The sequence below is a fragment of the Magallana gigas genome, chromosome 2 (assembly GCF_963853765.1).
Source record: "Magallana gigas chromosome 2, xbMagGiga1.1, whole genome shotgun sequence".
NCBI lineage: Eukaryota > Metazoa > Mollusca > Bivalvia > Ostreida > Ostreidae > Magallana > Magallana gigas.
This window is the reverse complement of record NC_088854.1, coordinates 52,123,684-52,138,802: the sequence shown is the minus strand read 5'-3', so window position 1 is coordinate 52,138,802 and position 15,119 is coordinate 52,123,684. Positions and strand designations below refer to the sequence as shown.

The following is a 15,119-nucleotide window of genomic DNA, read 5'->3' as shown; positions in this document are numbered from 1 at the left end:
GCACAAGTCAACTATTGTTAGGGGAATACCTTAAATGGTGTTCAACTTTTGCCCTTTTTAAGACTCACACTTTTCTTGAGAAAAAGCTGATAAGGGCTTATTTGATCTGTCAGAAAGATAGATATATTTTAGACATGCAATTTGGACGTATTCTATTAAATATCTAGGTCATTTGCATTCTATATTTAGACTGAAGGTTCTTAGATGGACTGATATCCTTCACCTTACAAAGCCCGTGTTGTTCAAATTTTAAATAACGTTAAGTCATGTTTAGGTTGAGATTAAATTTGGCAAGATTTGCGAGGATTTAAAATGGAGTAAAGACTCCCTCGAGCAACTTGACAGACTTAAAGAATAAATATTGAAGAGACTAATTGGGATGTCTTTCATTTCCTTTCTTTGGGGTGCTTGCTTGCCATTTATGCCATGTGGAATGAACATACCTGAATAAAGATGGGAGCTAGAGCAGAAAATGTGATTCGAATATTTGTAAAACTTTTCCTTACACTGCATGAAATCGATTGAACTTCAAGAATAGACTTTGTAATTAATCTTTAGATGGCTAGGCTTAGGCTAGGAATAAAAGCAGTGTTTGGAATGTCAAATCTGTTTGACCTCATAATTAGGTCTTGTCAAGTTCAGAGTATTTTTGTGAAGGTCGGAGGGAATGCAAGATCCGCTATATAGAAGGATCACTCAGACATATATACATACATCAGACCCTCCATTGTTAGCTTAATAGAGAGGTGGATGTTCTCTGTAATTTCACAGAAATGCAACCTCTTTGATTTTAAGTAAATCTAATAACAACAGCTTGCAGATTTGCATTAACAATGTAAAGGAACCATGGAGAGAAATTGGGCAAGAGATGGGTTCTGCATGTACAATATGTTTGTGATCTGACAGAGTGTAGAAAACCAAATACAAGATACAAAAATTCAATCCAAAAAACCATGTTCTTTATAGCTTCAGTATAAAAGAGAAGTAGTTAGTGTGATCATTATTTCAAAATTTGATTTCTTAGTGGGAGCCTTTATTTGCATCCTGATCATACATCAAGTTCTAAGTCAGGAAACGATTTCTTTTCAAAATTAAGAGTTGGTTTAAATTTTTTCTTCCATTGCCTTTGTTAAGTGCTTGATTTGATTTCTGGAAGTGTGATTTGAAAACCTTCTCAGACATGTTTGCCGTACAGGGGGAGAGTATCTTCAATTAATTTCTTCCTGTGATCCAATGAAAGCTGCATTGAAAGAGATCTCAAAGCACAATACTGTGGAAACGGTGCAGAGCCGTGCCAAGTTTTGATAATGGTACAACAATGGTATTTAGAGATACAGGATACACTTTCTGTACTGGTACCCTGAATGCCTTCAATGACCAGACATCTACACTTTCTGTACTGGTACCCTGAATGCCTTCAATGACCAGACATCTACACTTTCTGTACTGGTACCCTGAATGCCTTCAATGACCAGACATCTACACTTTCTGTACTGGTACCCTGAATGCCTTCAATGACCAGACATCTACACTTTCTGTACTGGTACCCTGAATGCCTTCAATGACCAGACATCTACACTTTCTGTACTGGTACCCTGAATGCCTTCAATGACCAGACATCTACACTTTCTGTACTGGTACCCTGAATGCCTTCAATGACCAGACATCTACACTTTCTGTACTGGTACCCTGAATGCCTTCAATGACCAGACATCTACACTTTCTGTACTGGTACCCTGAATGCCTTCAATGACCAGACATCTACACTTTCTGTACTGGTACCCTGAATGCCTTCAATGACCAGACATCTACACTTTCTGTACTGGTACCCTGAATGCCTTCAATGAACAGACATCTACACTTTCTGTACTGGTACCCTGAATGCCTTCAATGACCAGACATCTACACTTTCTGTACTGGTACCCTGAATGCCTTCAATGACCAGACATCTCGCCTGTGTACAATGGTGTTAAGAGGTCTGCTAGCTGTAGTACTATATTGATAAATTAGCCTCAACAAATCAGTACCCTGGAGAACTGAGTGAAGGAACTTCATCAGAAAAAAAGAGGCTGGTTCTCCAGAGCCTGGTATCACTCCCTATCAATGGAGTATCTTGGGTGTCAGCTCTGCACCGCTGATTAGCTTGTAATTGGTCCACCGTCACACCTTCCTGGTAAACTCCCCTACTGTTCCGATAATGAGCTAAGCAAACAGGAGTGGATTCTGGGACTCTATATGGAGTCTAATTTTAGTCTTAGAAAAAACAGCAGACATTAGAGAGACAGCCTTCGTACTCTTGTTACTTTTCATGAAAGTGTGTAGTTGATAAAAAAAAAACTTGTTAACTTTGCATTAACTTTGCAGCACAGAGAGAAAGCCCACCACCTCTGGTGTTAACTTCCTTGAAGATCAGGTGTACAGTTTAAGGAAGTGTACAACATTTTCATATTTTGATGTACTAAAAAAATAAAAAAAAATAGCATAACTTAATTAATTTTTCCCCAGAGCATCATCTTAATCATGCTTATACAATTATGAGTTCAAAACTTTTAATTCTACCTTCGAAGAATTTTCAACATTCATTTCATAGAAAATGCACAATTTAAAAATTTTGAATTTCTAATATTATTATGAATATGAAGCTCTTTCATCCACATTGATATTTTTAAAAAGTGTCCTATACAAACTCAACACAGCAAAGATAATTTTATGCCATGAATACACAAAACAAAGAACTTCAAATCAATAGTCATACTTGATATATGACCACAAGGGGGATGTTTAAATGAGTGGTACCTATATTTGTTAAAGCTAAGTTGAATGTTATTTGAAATAGGAGGGCGTAATTTGTAAAGTGTTTATTTTTACCCAATGAAAAATAGCAGGGAAAAGGTCTCCCAGCTTGTTGATCAAAAACAATATCCTATTTCATTCGGCATTAGACGTTTACTGTATTCCTTTGAAATCAGACTTCTGGGGATCAAGACGGATTGTTCAATAAATGGGAATTCTCTGCATATAAACCCCCACCGTGGCGTTTGGTTGGAATCTTATTTTACAGATTTTCTGTAAAAAGCTCCAGGAGTTATTTGTTTGGCAAAATTCAAACTCAATATTTAACTTTTGATCATAGCAAAAGATTAAAATCTAAAATGTTTTTGATTTTGAGATAGAACAGAGTTTTGGTTGTAATCACAGTTGCAATGTGGTTTTTAGCAGATTTTTATGAATGGAGTCAAAGAAACGTTGATTACCTTGATAATTTTTTTCTCTCATAGCTTTAGCTTTATCAGTAATGGTATACTGAACCGTATATTATTTTAGCAAGCAGTTCTAATACTTCTTGCTCTCAATGATACCAATAGCAGAAAACTTTAGGTACAGGTATAGGTAGGAAGATTATAGTTCTGAGAAAACACAGTCTACTTTTGACTGTGTTTATTTATGTAAATTAATGCCAGAATGACTAATACTAATGTGTTTACCGGTAAACATGACCATTGGATCTTACGTAATAAATGCAGTATGTGGGTGTGAAATATTTGATTGTGGGATGAGTAACTCCTCAATTTTCATTCACAAAATTCAAAACAAAATTTCAAGGTAGAGCAGTGATTTATGGTTAAAGGAAAAACAGAAGATCCTTATAGGAAGTGGCAAATTATGAGAAAGCAATGAATATTATTCAAAAATAGGATGATATTGAGACCAATATGAAACCTACAGTACCAAGGCTTCACAAATTCAATTTCCCTCTTGCTTTAAAATTTATTCCACAGTTCAAGAGTCAGCATAGCACATCATAATGATAAAATGCCAAAGCTTTTTCAGAGGCTAATCTTGCCATCAGAATATGTGTTATTAATGTAAAGGAAAGGAAATGATATTAATGATTAACTCCATTGAAGTTTAAGATGCTTCCCTTGTGGATGAAAGCAGGTTTTTTTATTTTATTATTAAGCATAGACAACAGTACTTGACTTCTGCAGAGAGAGCTCTCGAATCCAATTTCTATTCAAGTGTGTAGAAGAGCAATATGGGGCACATGCAGGCGTTAAATCCATGCTGGGGTGTTTTGTGGTTAATTAGTGTGACCTAAGGCTGAGTAATGACCAGACTTGTCCCACAGGTGACCTGGATGCTGGGGTCACGCCCAGAAACCTTGGTCACTCAACGATCAGAGGTCTCCTGCTAGCTTCTGGTTTCCTGTAAACCAAGGGAGTTTGGCATGTATATTCTGCTCCAAAAAAAACCAGTTGTCTGTTGATAGAATTGGCAGTTTCTCTATGTTTCATATCTGATTGTTATGGAGTAAAAAATATCAGTGGTATTCTTTGTTTTGACAGATGAAATGAACAGAAAAATACTTTGTGGAAACGTTAGGGATAATGATGTGGTGGTCACATTCTGAAAAATTCTCTAGAATTTATAAATGGAAGGTTAAGATGGGTGAGCTGAATTCTTAAAGCAGTTACACAGAGACCATTACTTAACTGCAACCTGTTATTACTAGCAGGGATTGTCAATTGATGTTCAGTAATTGATGGGTTAGAGTTCTGCATTCTGCTGAGAGATGCATTTCTTTTTATTTCCCAATTTTTCTGTATTCAAGCAATTACTGGAAACAATTTCAGATATTTCATGGTTCTTATAGACATGTATTGCATCCTCAAACTTAAAAGCTAGGTTAATATTAATGTCCCTTTTAATGATTTTCACAACAAAGGTCTATTGGTTTAGTTTCAGCTAAGAATTGAACATTCTATTTGAATAGAAGGAGAAAGGAATTCTATAGCACTTACTGATAATATTTCAAAGCACCTGTCAATTGAATAACACTAGAAATTTGGCTAAGTTAATGCAATTCTAGAACCACTTGGGTTGGAATGATCTAGGTTGAGGAAACAGCAAGTCATTAGATTTTAATCGGATAATTCGGAGTTTGTTTATTATCAAATTTGATGTTGTCAAGGGTCATGTTTTCTCTAACATATTGTTTAAGGGTTAGAATTACTGGTTCATGGGGTTTATTCAAATTTTATGTAACATCATTAAATGTATAGATTAAACCCTTCTCCGCTTTCCATCTCTCTCCATCTGTGTGTGATGGGGAAGTTGATTTTGTGAGGAAAATAAGATGATAATATTTGAAGCATACGTCACCACTGCTGCTGATGTGTACACGCAGGTGTGTGCTGGTGGGTGCTGCATCTTGTTGGATGTTCTTTAATGGTCAGTAACCGGGGATGCAGTTTTTTTTATGGAGTGAATCAAAGTCAGCAGGTTGCATGTTTCATCAAAAGCATCACCGACAAACGGAAATCTCCTGAACAAATCTAAATGGGCAAAATTCTTTTCATGACCCCTCACACCTTCCTGTCGAAGGACATAAGGTGTCGGTAAAGGAAGAAAACCGACCATCTGCGCAGAGAATGGTACGCTACCTGTAAACTCTTTTGTCCTTGCTAGGTGACTAATGTCAGGCAAATTATTCAGATCTCTATCAACACTGGAATGGTTGACCAGTTCATTGAGTTTTACACTCGCTGACAAAAATCATCATTTCTTATTAACATATAGAGTTGAAGATAGCCGGGTTAAGCCCAATCTTGACTATGATGGACATTAGTGCTCATTTGAAGAAAAGGGGGGATTCAATTAAGTTTCGAAATTAAATTATTTTAATCCGTAGTTAAATTCAAAGCCTTGTGTTCACAAAGTCAGCGGATTGGCATGTCAGTGCCCATGATTGTACAGAGAATATTTATGATACCTTAAAAAATATCTCTCACAGTAGGAACTGTTTGTTTTGCAATATTTATTGAATCGGCATTCCGAATTCATTGCAGCTCCGATGGGGGGCCCCTGCACGGACTGTTTATATATATATTAAATCTGGTGTTGCCCCGAGTGTACTTGTAAGTGTCAGACCCCGTCTCCAGTTCGATCCCTGTTTGGCGGCGAAGCACTGTCTACGCGGGCTGACCCGGAAAAGTGGGGCTCAATTAGGACACTGCATTCAATATTAATGACCTTACTGCTGAAGTTCACAGGCCTAATAGTCATTATGTAAAATTATTATACTACTCCTGTCAAATTTATGAAGCCAGTATTATTCTTCTTCAAACTTGATCATTTTGATGGAAGTAGGTTGAGAATTCCTTTATCTCTTTGTCAAGCTTTTCCTTTATGTTCAATTTCACCTGTATTGCGTCTCGAAAAGAAAGAATACGCTGACTGATCAGAACTTTTTCAATGAAAATAGCATGACATTTTAAAGAGATGAGAAAGAGTTCGTCCTAATGAATTGAAGTTTGAACAAGAACAAAGGAAAGAAATTATAAGTCGGCTCTGTGCTATTTATCGGAAGTTCGTGCAGTTTTTCCTAAGTCAATTATTGCACATTTTGAGGGTAATTACGTTTCAGAAAAGAGGAAGTTGACAAGAAATTATATAACTTTGTCAGAACTCTTTTATTTTGTAATGATTTATGGTTAAGTTTTTGAGTTCAAGATCTCAAAGCCTGTCAAACTCACTTTCATTAGGACATGCTGAACTGACGATTTCCTCTGAATCAGATTCTCCTCTGTACAATGGGTTCCTTTGAGAGTTATCTGCTGGTATTATATCTGATGTATGTGTGTATTAACGAGACTGATGTTGAACTATAATGCAATATTGTTAGAACTGATGTAATCTTACAACTTGATTTATTGATTTTGAACAAATTTTTTGCATACTTTTTATTGGATCATTTAACTCTCCCATTTAGTATTGGAGTGATGTGTACCAGTATATTCAATTTATCAAATAGATACTGATGTAGACAATTTGGGCATATTGTATTTTATTTGATCTTGAACTTAATATGTTATCCAATTCTTTCTCCATTCAATAATGTAATATATATGACAATAAGAAATGTTATTATATAAAGTACAGAAAGCTGTTTTAGATGCATAGGCTTATTAAAAATTTTGAATTTAAACTTGTTTTATTTGACTGATGCAGGTTGTGGTGACAGATTCTGGGTATCCTTCATTATCGTCCACTGCACATGTAGTTGTGGAAGTCTTGGACGTAAATGACAAGAAGCCAGAGTTTCTGGAAAAGTCCTACAGAAGCAGAGTAATGGCCGTCACAGAGGACAAAGGGAAGACGCCATTACTGAGGGTTACAGCAAGGGACGAAGACATTGGTCAGAATGCTCAGATCACCTACAAACTAAAGGGCAAGAAACAGACATTTGGTATAGATGCAGATACTGGAATGATTTACGCCAAGGGACTGTTAAGTGTTGGGTCTTATGCCTTAAAGGTAAAGAAATATATTTTTATACTCAGAAACAACACATTCACATTGCTCTATACCAATGCATTAGCTCAACAGATTTTAGTATATATCAAATTTAAATAACAGGTTCAGGCTTCTGACAATGGTAAGGAGAGGAAGAAATCCACAGCCAGAGTGAGGCTGGAGGTACTTCCTGTCCCGACCTCATCGGAGAACCCCCCACAGTTCCCAGTCGCCTTCTACCAGGTCCAGCTAATGGAGAACTGTAAGATCGGCGAGGTGCTGGATGTGTACCAAGCAGAGGACGCTGATGGAGACAAGCTCTGGTACTCACTGGCAGGTACGGACAGTTTGATGGTGCTCAGCCACGGGCTTAATCCGACAGCTGAGGGCGACGGTCAGCTCGACTGTATAATAAACAAGGACCAGGCACCAGTTGTCACATCAAAAAAAGTCATAGTTCAGGGCTATACAATGTACATGTTAATGCTTTTTCTGTGTATGCACAGCTGAAATCTTTGAATGCAAAATGATGTACAGGGTTAGAGTCCTTTTGCAAAAGGGATGTTGTCGTGCCTTATGCGTATGACAGGGATGATGTAATATAAATGTCAGATTTATCTATAACAGTCTGCAGTCAGTCGTCAACTCATCATATTACAATAACAAGGCCATGGCCAATGACATGCCACTTGTGTGCATGCAGCAAATTTTATTTTAAAAAAAATACTGATGGAACCTTTTTTGTATTCATTTGGATTTATTCTATAAGAAATATATGGATAGTTTTCTTTGTAGATGGAGACCCAGAAAACCAGTTTAATATTAATCCAGAGTATGGCAGCATACTGACATCAAAGAGGCTAGACCGTGAAAAAAGGGACCATTACAATTTAACCGTCATGGCAACCGATGGCATTCATCAAACTTCTGTCAAGGTTATTGTTGTTTATAGTTCATATATATCAACCTTTCAGTAGAGAAGAATCCATAACACACACACATACACAGCATGACACAACCTTCTCCCTGGACTTTTAAATCGCCTTTCCCCCTAACTCCTACCAGGCCATAGTCTGTGGATTATATACAGAGTCTTAGTCCCTAATTAGTGGCGTGTACTTACAATAGCATTTGTCCTTTTGTTAAATCAGAGATTATCCAAGACTATTTAACTGCTTGTTTTGGAGGTGTGAAATAACAACACTGGAAAAAGATCCCTACAGATACTGACACTATGTAGGTGTTCCTTACAACTTCTGCCGTGATAATTGTTCGAGTATTACTGCTTATTAATATCTCGCTCTCTTTGATAAATTAATTTGATTTTAAGGGCTCTTTATCATGCAGGAAGTTTACCGATTACATCCCTAGAAACGTGTATATGTTATAGGCATGGAGTCTTTTATCAAGTAGACTTCAAATACTTAATGGGGAGAATTTCACTGCAGTCACAAGTCAGCATTCATCACATGCTGAGGCATTGGAGCTTCCAAAGTTGCACAGTTTTGGTTAAGATGAGAGCCTCTTTAATTTGATCTATCTTGATGTTTAAAATCTGCACAAGTTCTCTAATTTACTTCCTACACCTTGAAGTGAGAAAGATGTGCTCTTTCATGCATTTAAAGATAGAATCAGTGGAAATGAAGCTGCCAAATTTATTCTGTTAGTGAGAGACAACAGAAAAACAAGATGACTGCATTATCTAGGTGTTTACAGTTCTTGCTAACAAGTGCCCCCAGAACAACTTTGAAATGCCAATTAGTTCCTCATTTTTAATGGATTGCTCAAATAAATCGGGTTGCTTTGTAGAACAGATTAACCTTAAATGATGTAAATATTTTAGCTTCTGTATTTTACAGAGCAAATATTCTGTAGGACTCCTTTTTCCCTGATTTTTTCTGATGTTGGCATCCAACCAGACTCATTAAATTCTAATTTTAAAGTATTGCTCTGATTTTGTGAACCCGACCAGGACATTTAGTTTTTCACCTATCAAAGAATGTCTTCTTGCTGATGCTCTTATTACTGGCGATTAATATTCTATATTTGTTGCTGAAAAACAACTCCCACTCTAAACCTTTTTTTTAAAAGACCATCAAAGAAATGTAGGAGAATGTTTTCGTGGTTGGAAACTGGGATTTATCAAGTGATTAGTTGTTTATCTAGGATAATCTCAATGTATTTGTTGTTACCTAAAATTGATAACATTTTTTTAAACGAGGTATCTACCAGTTTGAAATCTGAGATCTCGTCTAAGGCTGTTTGCTTTGTACTTTAGAGAATATGAACAAAGATAGTTGAAGTGCTTTCTCACTATAAATTTGAGAGCATCCATATAATATGAGTGTTTTCACAACTCATCAATGAGCCAAGTGATAGAAATTGTGTTTTTCAACCCTCTTGGTGTAAATTACTGCTGAATGCTGGGAGCCATGATTTGTCATTAAGTGTGGGTACTTCATGAGAGAAAGCTTAGGACTGTCTGATTTATTGTATGCCCATTAATTCTATGTCTTAGGAGAGGAGTGATGACCAGTGCCATAAAACTGTGTGCCCCGACCCTCAATAGAGACCTTGTCTACCTCACTGATAAAGTGCTTAGGACCTACTCAGCCTATGGAGCTTATTGTCGAGTCCACGTTATTTCTTAAATAAAGCAAATGGAATGCAAATGTTCTTTGAAACGCAGTATTTTTAGTACCGTATGTTTGACGAATGCAGAACACACAGAATATGACTTGATATAATTATAAAACATTTCTTGTTTAATGAAATACATGTCATGTCTGACTACGTATGGACTAAAGGTTTTAGAGAAGGGGGCGGAATTAATTTACCAGTGGAACATGTTTTTTGTGGGCTGCGCTCATATTTTGTTAATTAAGCTATTAAGACATAAGGTTTGGGTAAAAAACACAATACAGATAGGTCCATTATTCTCAGCAGTGCTCAAAGTTTCCTAGATTAATGCTTAATAACACGGAATGGATTAAGTTTAGATAAACAAATTTTGTGTGCATCTGGTAGATGTTAGATGGAGGGGAAAAAATATAGAATGCTCACAAATTGATCTAACTAACTGTAATTGCCATAAAGCAGTTTTTTGAGGGAGAGAAAATAAAACATTGTTAGCTTTCTGTGCACATAAAACATATGAGTTAACAAGAATTGCTTTCATTTTAGAATAATAAACACATTCCTTTATAGATAATATGTTTTTCGAAGGTTCATAATATTTGTGGTCTTGTGTTTTTGATAGGTTTATGTGACTGTCTTGGACATCAATGATAACACACCAGAGTTTACACAATCCGAGTACAAGGCAGACATTTCAGAGTCGGCTGCCATTGGAAGTGGCGTCCTCACGATCTCCGCCGTGGACATTGATCTCAACAGCCGAGTCTTCTACAAAATCTCAGGGGCCGCTAACGCCATCACCATGGACCTCTTTGAAATCGACAGTGAAACTGGTACAAAAAATTATAAATCTGTTTGAAATTAAAGGATTTTTTGGGGGGGTTCTTTGTAAAACATCTGGAAAATGGCAGTGTGCAGTGTGCATCCATGTACGTTGAAACTTTGAAACTGAAGACGGGGTCATTGTTTTTTATGAATGAATGAAACAGTATAGTGTGCTGCTAGATTTTCCAGATCTATGAATGGGTGTAAGCATTTCATTTGTGACTTTGTGCAGAAGCGTGAGAGGTAATTGGTGTAGCTTTGGTGCTGACCCCATCTAGCTTCCATATGACTCTGCACTGCATGAATGGCAAAATTTAATAGCCTGTTAAAAACAAAATTACACCCCAAAAACATGAGAACAAAAAAGATGATAGAGTAGAATAATGAATGGCGCTTATCTTAGCTGAATAAAACTGAAGAGGGTCGATTTTTGTAGGTGTGATCAGTGTGAAGGGGGCGCTGGACAGAGAAGTGATGACTCAGCACAAAATGACCATCATGGTCAGGGACCAGGGCTTCCCCTCCAACAGGAACTTCACCCGGGTTACGGTGAATGTCCAGGACGAGAACGACCACCCCCCACAGTTCGTGTCGGATGTGACGGAGGCCAGCGTGTTTGAAACGTCCGCCATCGGGACATCTGTAGTGCAGCTGATGGCCATCGACCAAGACAAAGGCAGCAACGCAGAAATCTCCTACTCCGTCGTTTCGGGTAAAAAAAAACCTACATAATACAGCATACTGAATCATTTAATCAATTACGTCAACATTCACTTGTTTCTGTCAGTCATGATGTTCTGTGTAGTACGTTAACGGAGGCTAACCTGTGCCAGTCAGGACAATTAACTCACTCCCAATTATATAAATGATGGTTTAACATATCCACATTCTTAACTTTATTAACACTTGGACCGTATTTCACGGATGCCACCTTGAAATGTGTCCCTGATTTCCTTGTAAATGTTAATGTCATAGTGGTGTGTTCCATCTCGTTAGAATTAATGCACACGTAAGTAACCTTGGACTCTCATTAACACGGTATGAATAAACCCAACATTCTTTGTCTATTTTTAGCACCTCATAATTCATCACAACTTTATTTATTCTCATATGTAATGTCAAAGTTTCTTTATTTTCTTTGTTAAGCAAATGTTAACGATTTAACAATAGATTAATTTTATTTGGACTTGGTCTTGTCTTTTTACAATAAGTACACGATCATTGAATGTTTTGCTGCACATGGTCTTCAGACCGTACAAGATTGGTGCTGCGTGTTTCGTTAGGAACTAGAGCTGTACTGTAGTTTATATTGTATTTCTTTTTACTGTCCCATCTTTCCACAGATGTTGGTAACGTATCACTGCACATGACTTATATGTATTTTATTTTCGTCAACATGGAATGTCTTATCTTTTTCTTTATGATCCCCTGTCCAAGTTTTCTCACAAATTGGTTCAAACCTTGTTTTCTTTCATTTGTTATTACGAAATTTAGCGCGAGAAACTTGCACTTATGGAGAAACCCTTACACCTGTTGCAATTTAGATAAGTAAAAAGTCTAGCGGTTATGCAATTTCAAGGTACACATTTTATATATGCTAAGAATAAAATTAGCAAGAAAACAAGGTTTTGATTAAAATGTGGGATTCCAAATAAAATGGCAGTTTTTTTCTCTCCCCATTTGTGTATGACAAAGAAAAATTATCATTATTAATGATTAAATTATTTGAAGAGGGAATGGCATTTTTTGGAATGTGAATGATGCGTGACACATGTGATTTATACATTACATGTTTAACATGATGGTTTCCCAGACACTTTTTACGTTTGATTTAAAATTGTGTATTCAAATTTCCTGGTTGATTTAAGGGTAATACATGATATGCATGCATTGCATGAGAGAAAATTTGAAACCAACCAAAAAATGCTAGTAACCTTCCAAAAAAAAATAACAGGGGCCTGAAAATGTTTACTCATAACACAAACAAATTAAACTGACAAGTATTGGTATCTGACTTTAATGTCTCTTTTATTTTCTATATGATGAAATACGTAAACGGAAAATAGATATGATTGGTGATTTATTCTACTGTAGGAAGTTTATATTGTGATAAATCTGTATTCAAAGACATTACTCAGAAAATGCCCATCACTTTTAGTGGTCTATCCCGCCATATAATAGTAGACGTAAATTTCCGGCGGCTTTTGAGGGACGACGGAGCATACTGACCCGTGTATATCCACCTTGATAACATGATTCTGCTTGTTGGTGTCTTCATTTCGATATGCTTTGATTGGATTCATCTTTTTATGCATGCCTTTTTATCATTCTACTTGTCAATCCATTCATTAAATATTGAAAAATTGCTCCCTTGCTCTAGTCGTTTCATTGATAAAGAGATATGATATCTGCTCTGCTGTCAGAGAAAGCGAAAAAGTATGAAACTCTGCTTAAGATGAACATCTAACATTCTTTCCCAATGTTTATGTACATACATAAAGATAGAAGATGTAAGATAACAAATTATTGGAAATGGTGTAGAAAAAAATCACTCTTTCTTATCATCACTCTGCTAATAAGATATTGTAGCATACTGATGTATGTGATGTATATGAATTAAAGCTGACATATTTCTTTTTCATAAATTTAACAGGAAACATAGACATGGCTTTCGCTTTGGACAGTACCCTGGGTATAATATCAGTGGCAAAGAATCTGAACAAAAGAGAGAGAAGTGACTACAGTATTGTGGTTAAGGCTGCTGACAAAGGCACCCCAGCCCTCAGTAGCACCGCCACCATCAACATCCACATCACCATGTCCAATGATGCCCCGCCCAAGTTCAGCCAGCAGAAGTATGTGACAGACGTATTGGAGAGCCTTTCCCTGGGAAGCCCTGTTGTAACGGTCAAGGCAGACAGCCAGTCCTCTGTTAACTATGAAATCATCAAGGGAAATGACAACGCCACATTTTCTGTGAATCCCAATTCCGGAGTGGTGTACCTTAAGGGTAGGATGGACTACGAGACACTGGATCTGTACAAGCTGACTGTCCTTGCCACTAACAATGTGGGTAAATTTGACATGACTTCTGTCTGGATTCATGTGCTGGACGCCAATGACAATGAACCTTACTTCACAAAGACATTTTACACAGGGAGCTTGAGTGAGAATTCTCTTCCAGAGAGTCTTGTTCTGGGTATAGATGGAAAACCTCTAGTTATAACTGCCAGGGATGATGACACCAATGAAAATGCTCAATTAGTCTTTGAAATTGTTGGTGATGAAGCCAAAGAATTCTTCACAATCTCCAAAGGAACTGGTGCTCTCAAATCCAAAGTTTCCATAGATAGAGAGAAATTCAGTAGATTTGAGTTTTTGGTTCATGTTACAGATTCAGGAAATCCTCAACTGCATGCTTTGGAACCAGCTCGAGTGGTAATAAACATAACTGATGTCAATGACAACAGCCCAACGTTCTCGCACCCAGAATTCCAAGCTGACATCCTTCTGCCAACAGCGTTTGATGTGGAGGTCATTACCATGACAGCCACAGATACAGATCTTGGTGGCAATGCAAAGATCGTCTACACCATTAAAGATGGCAATAAAGATGGAAAGTTCAAGATTGACAGGAATACTGGAACCATATATGTTGTTGATGACTCTAACATGCTCAGTAAATACCAATTAACCATAGAAGCCTCTGATGGAAAGTTTGAATCCACCACATCTTTAGTCCTGACAGTTACCCAAGCGTCTGATGATTTCAATTTCTTACTGCATCATGATGAATACAATTTGTTCATACTTGAAAATGTGGCTGTTCCCCAGTCTCTTACTGTATTACAAGTAAATAGTGCTTTAAATCAGCCCATTGTTTTTTCCTTGCTGAACGGCAAGGGTATGTTTGATGTAGTGAAAACATCGGGCGTCTTGCAAACGACAGGAAAACCGTTTGATAGAGAGGAGAGGGACCACTACAAGGTCATTGCTTTGGTGGAGGACCTGAGTGGAAAACAGAAGCCTCTTCACATCCTGATCCACATCAGTATTCTGGATGAAAATGACAATGCTCCTCTTTTTGTTAATCAGCCCTATGATACTGTAGTCTCTACAGACACCAAACAGGGGTCTATTGTAACTCAGGTGAGAAATCAAGAGAGAAAAGTTCATGTTCTTGTGTTCTTGCTATCTGTACACCTATGTATGTATTAATGTAAAACCTTATACTGTGGAATCGTTAGATTTCGTGGTGGCGCAATTTTTGTGGAATTTGTGGGTACCTCTCATCCACGAATTTACATCCTCCACGAATTGATAAATTCAGATTATAAAGTCATATTTCCTTTTGTAGGTAT

General features: G+C 37.1%; 1 protein-coding gene across 6 annotated transcripts in view; it reads left to right on the top strand.

Moving 5' to 3' along the window:
• LOC105335874 (protocadherin Fat 1) overlaps positions 1-15,119 on the top strand; it is a 53,764-nt gene that overhangs the window by 21,803 nt on the left and 16,842 nt on the right. For all 6 annotated transcript variants that reach the window (XM_066077174.1, XM_066077173.1, XM_066077175.1 and 3 more), the window contains exons 5-10: positions 7,012-7,317; positions 7,420-7,633; positions 8,092-8,231; positions 10,556-10,766; positions 11,195-11,470; positions 13,412-14,907. In XM_066077174.1, the coding sequence (XP_065933246.1) occupies positions 7,012-7,317; positions 7,420-7,633; positions 8,092-8,231; positions 10,556-10,766; positions 11,195-11,470; positions 13,412-14,907 (2,643 nt within the window). The remainder of the gene's footprint in view (positions 1-7,011; positions 7,318-7,419; positions 7,634-8,091; positions 8,232-10,555; positions 10,767-11,194; positions 11,471-13,411; positions 14,908-15,119) is intronic.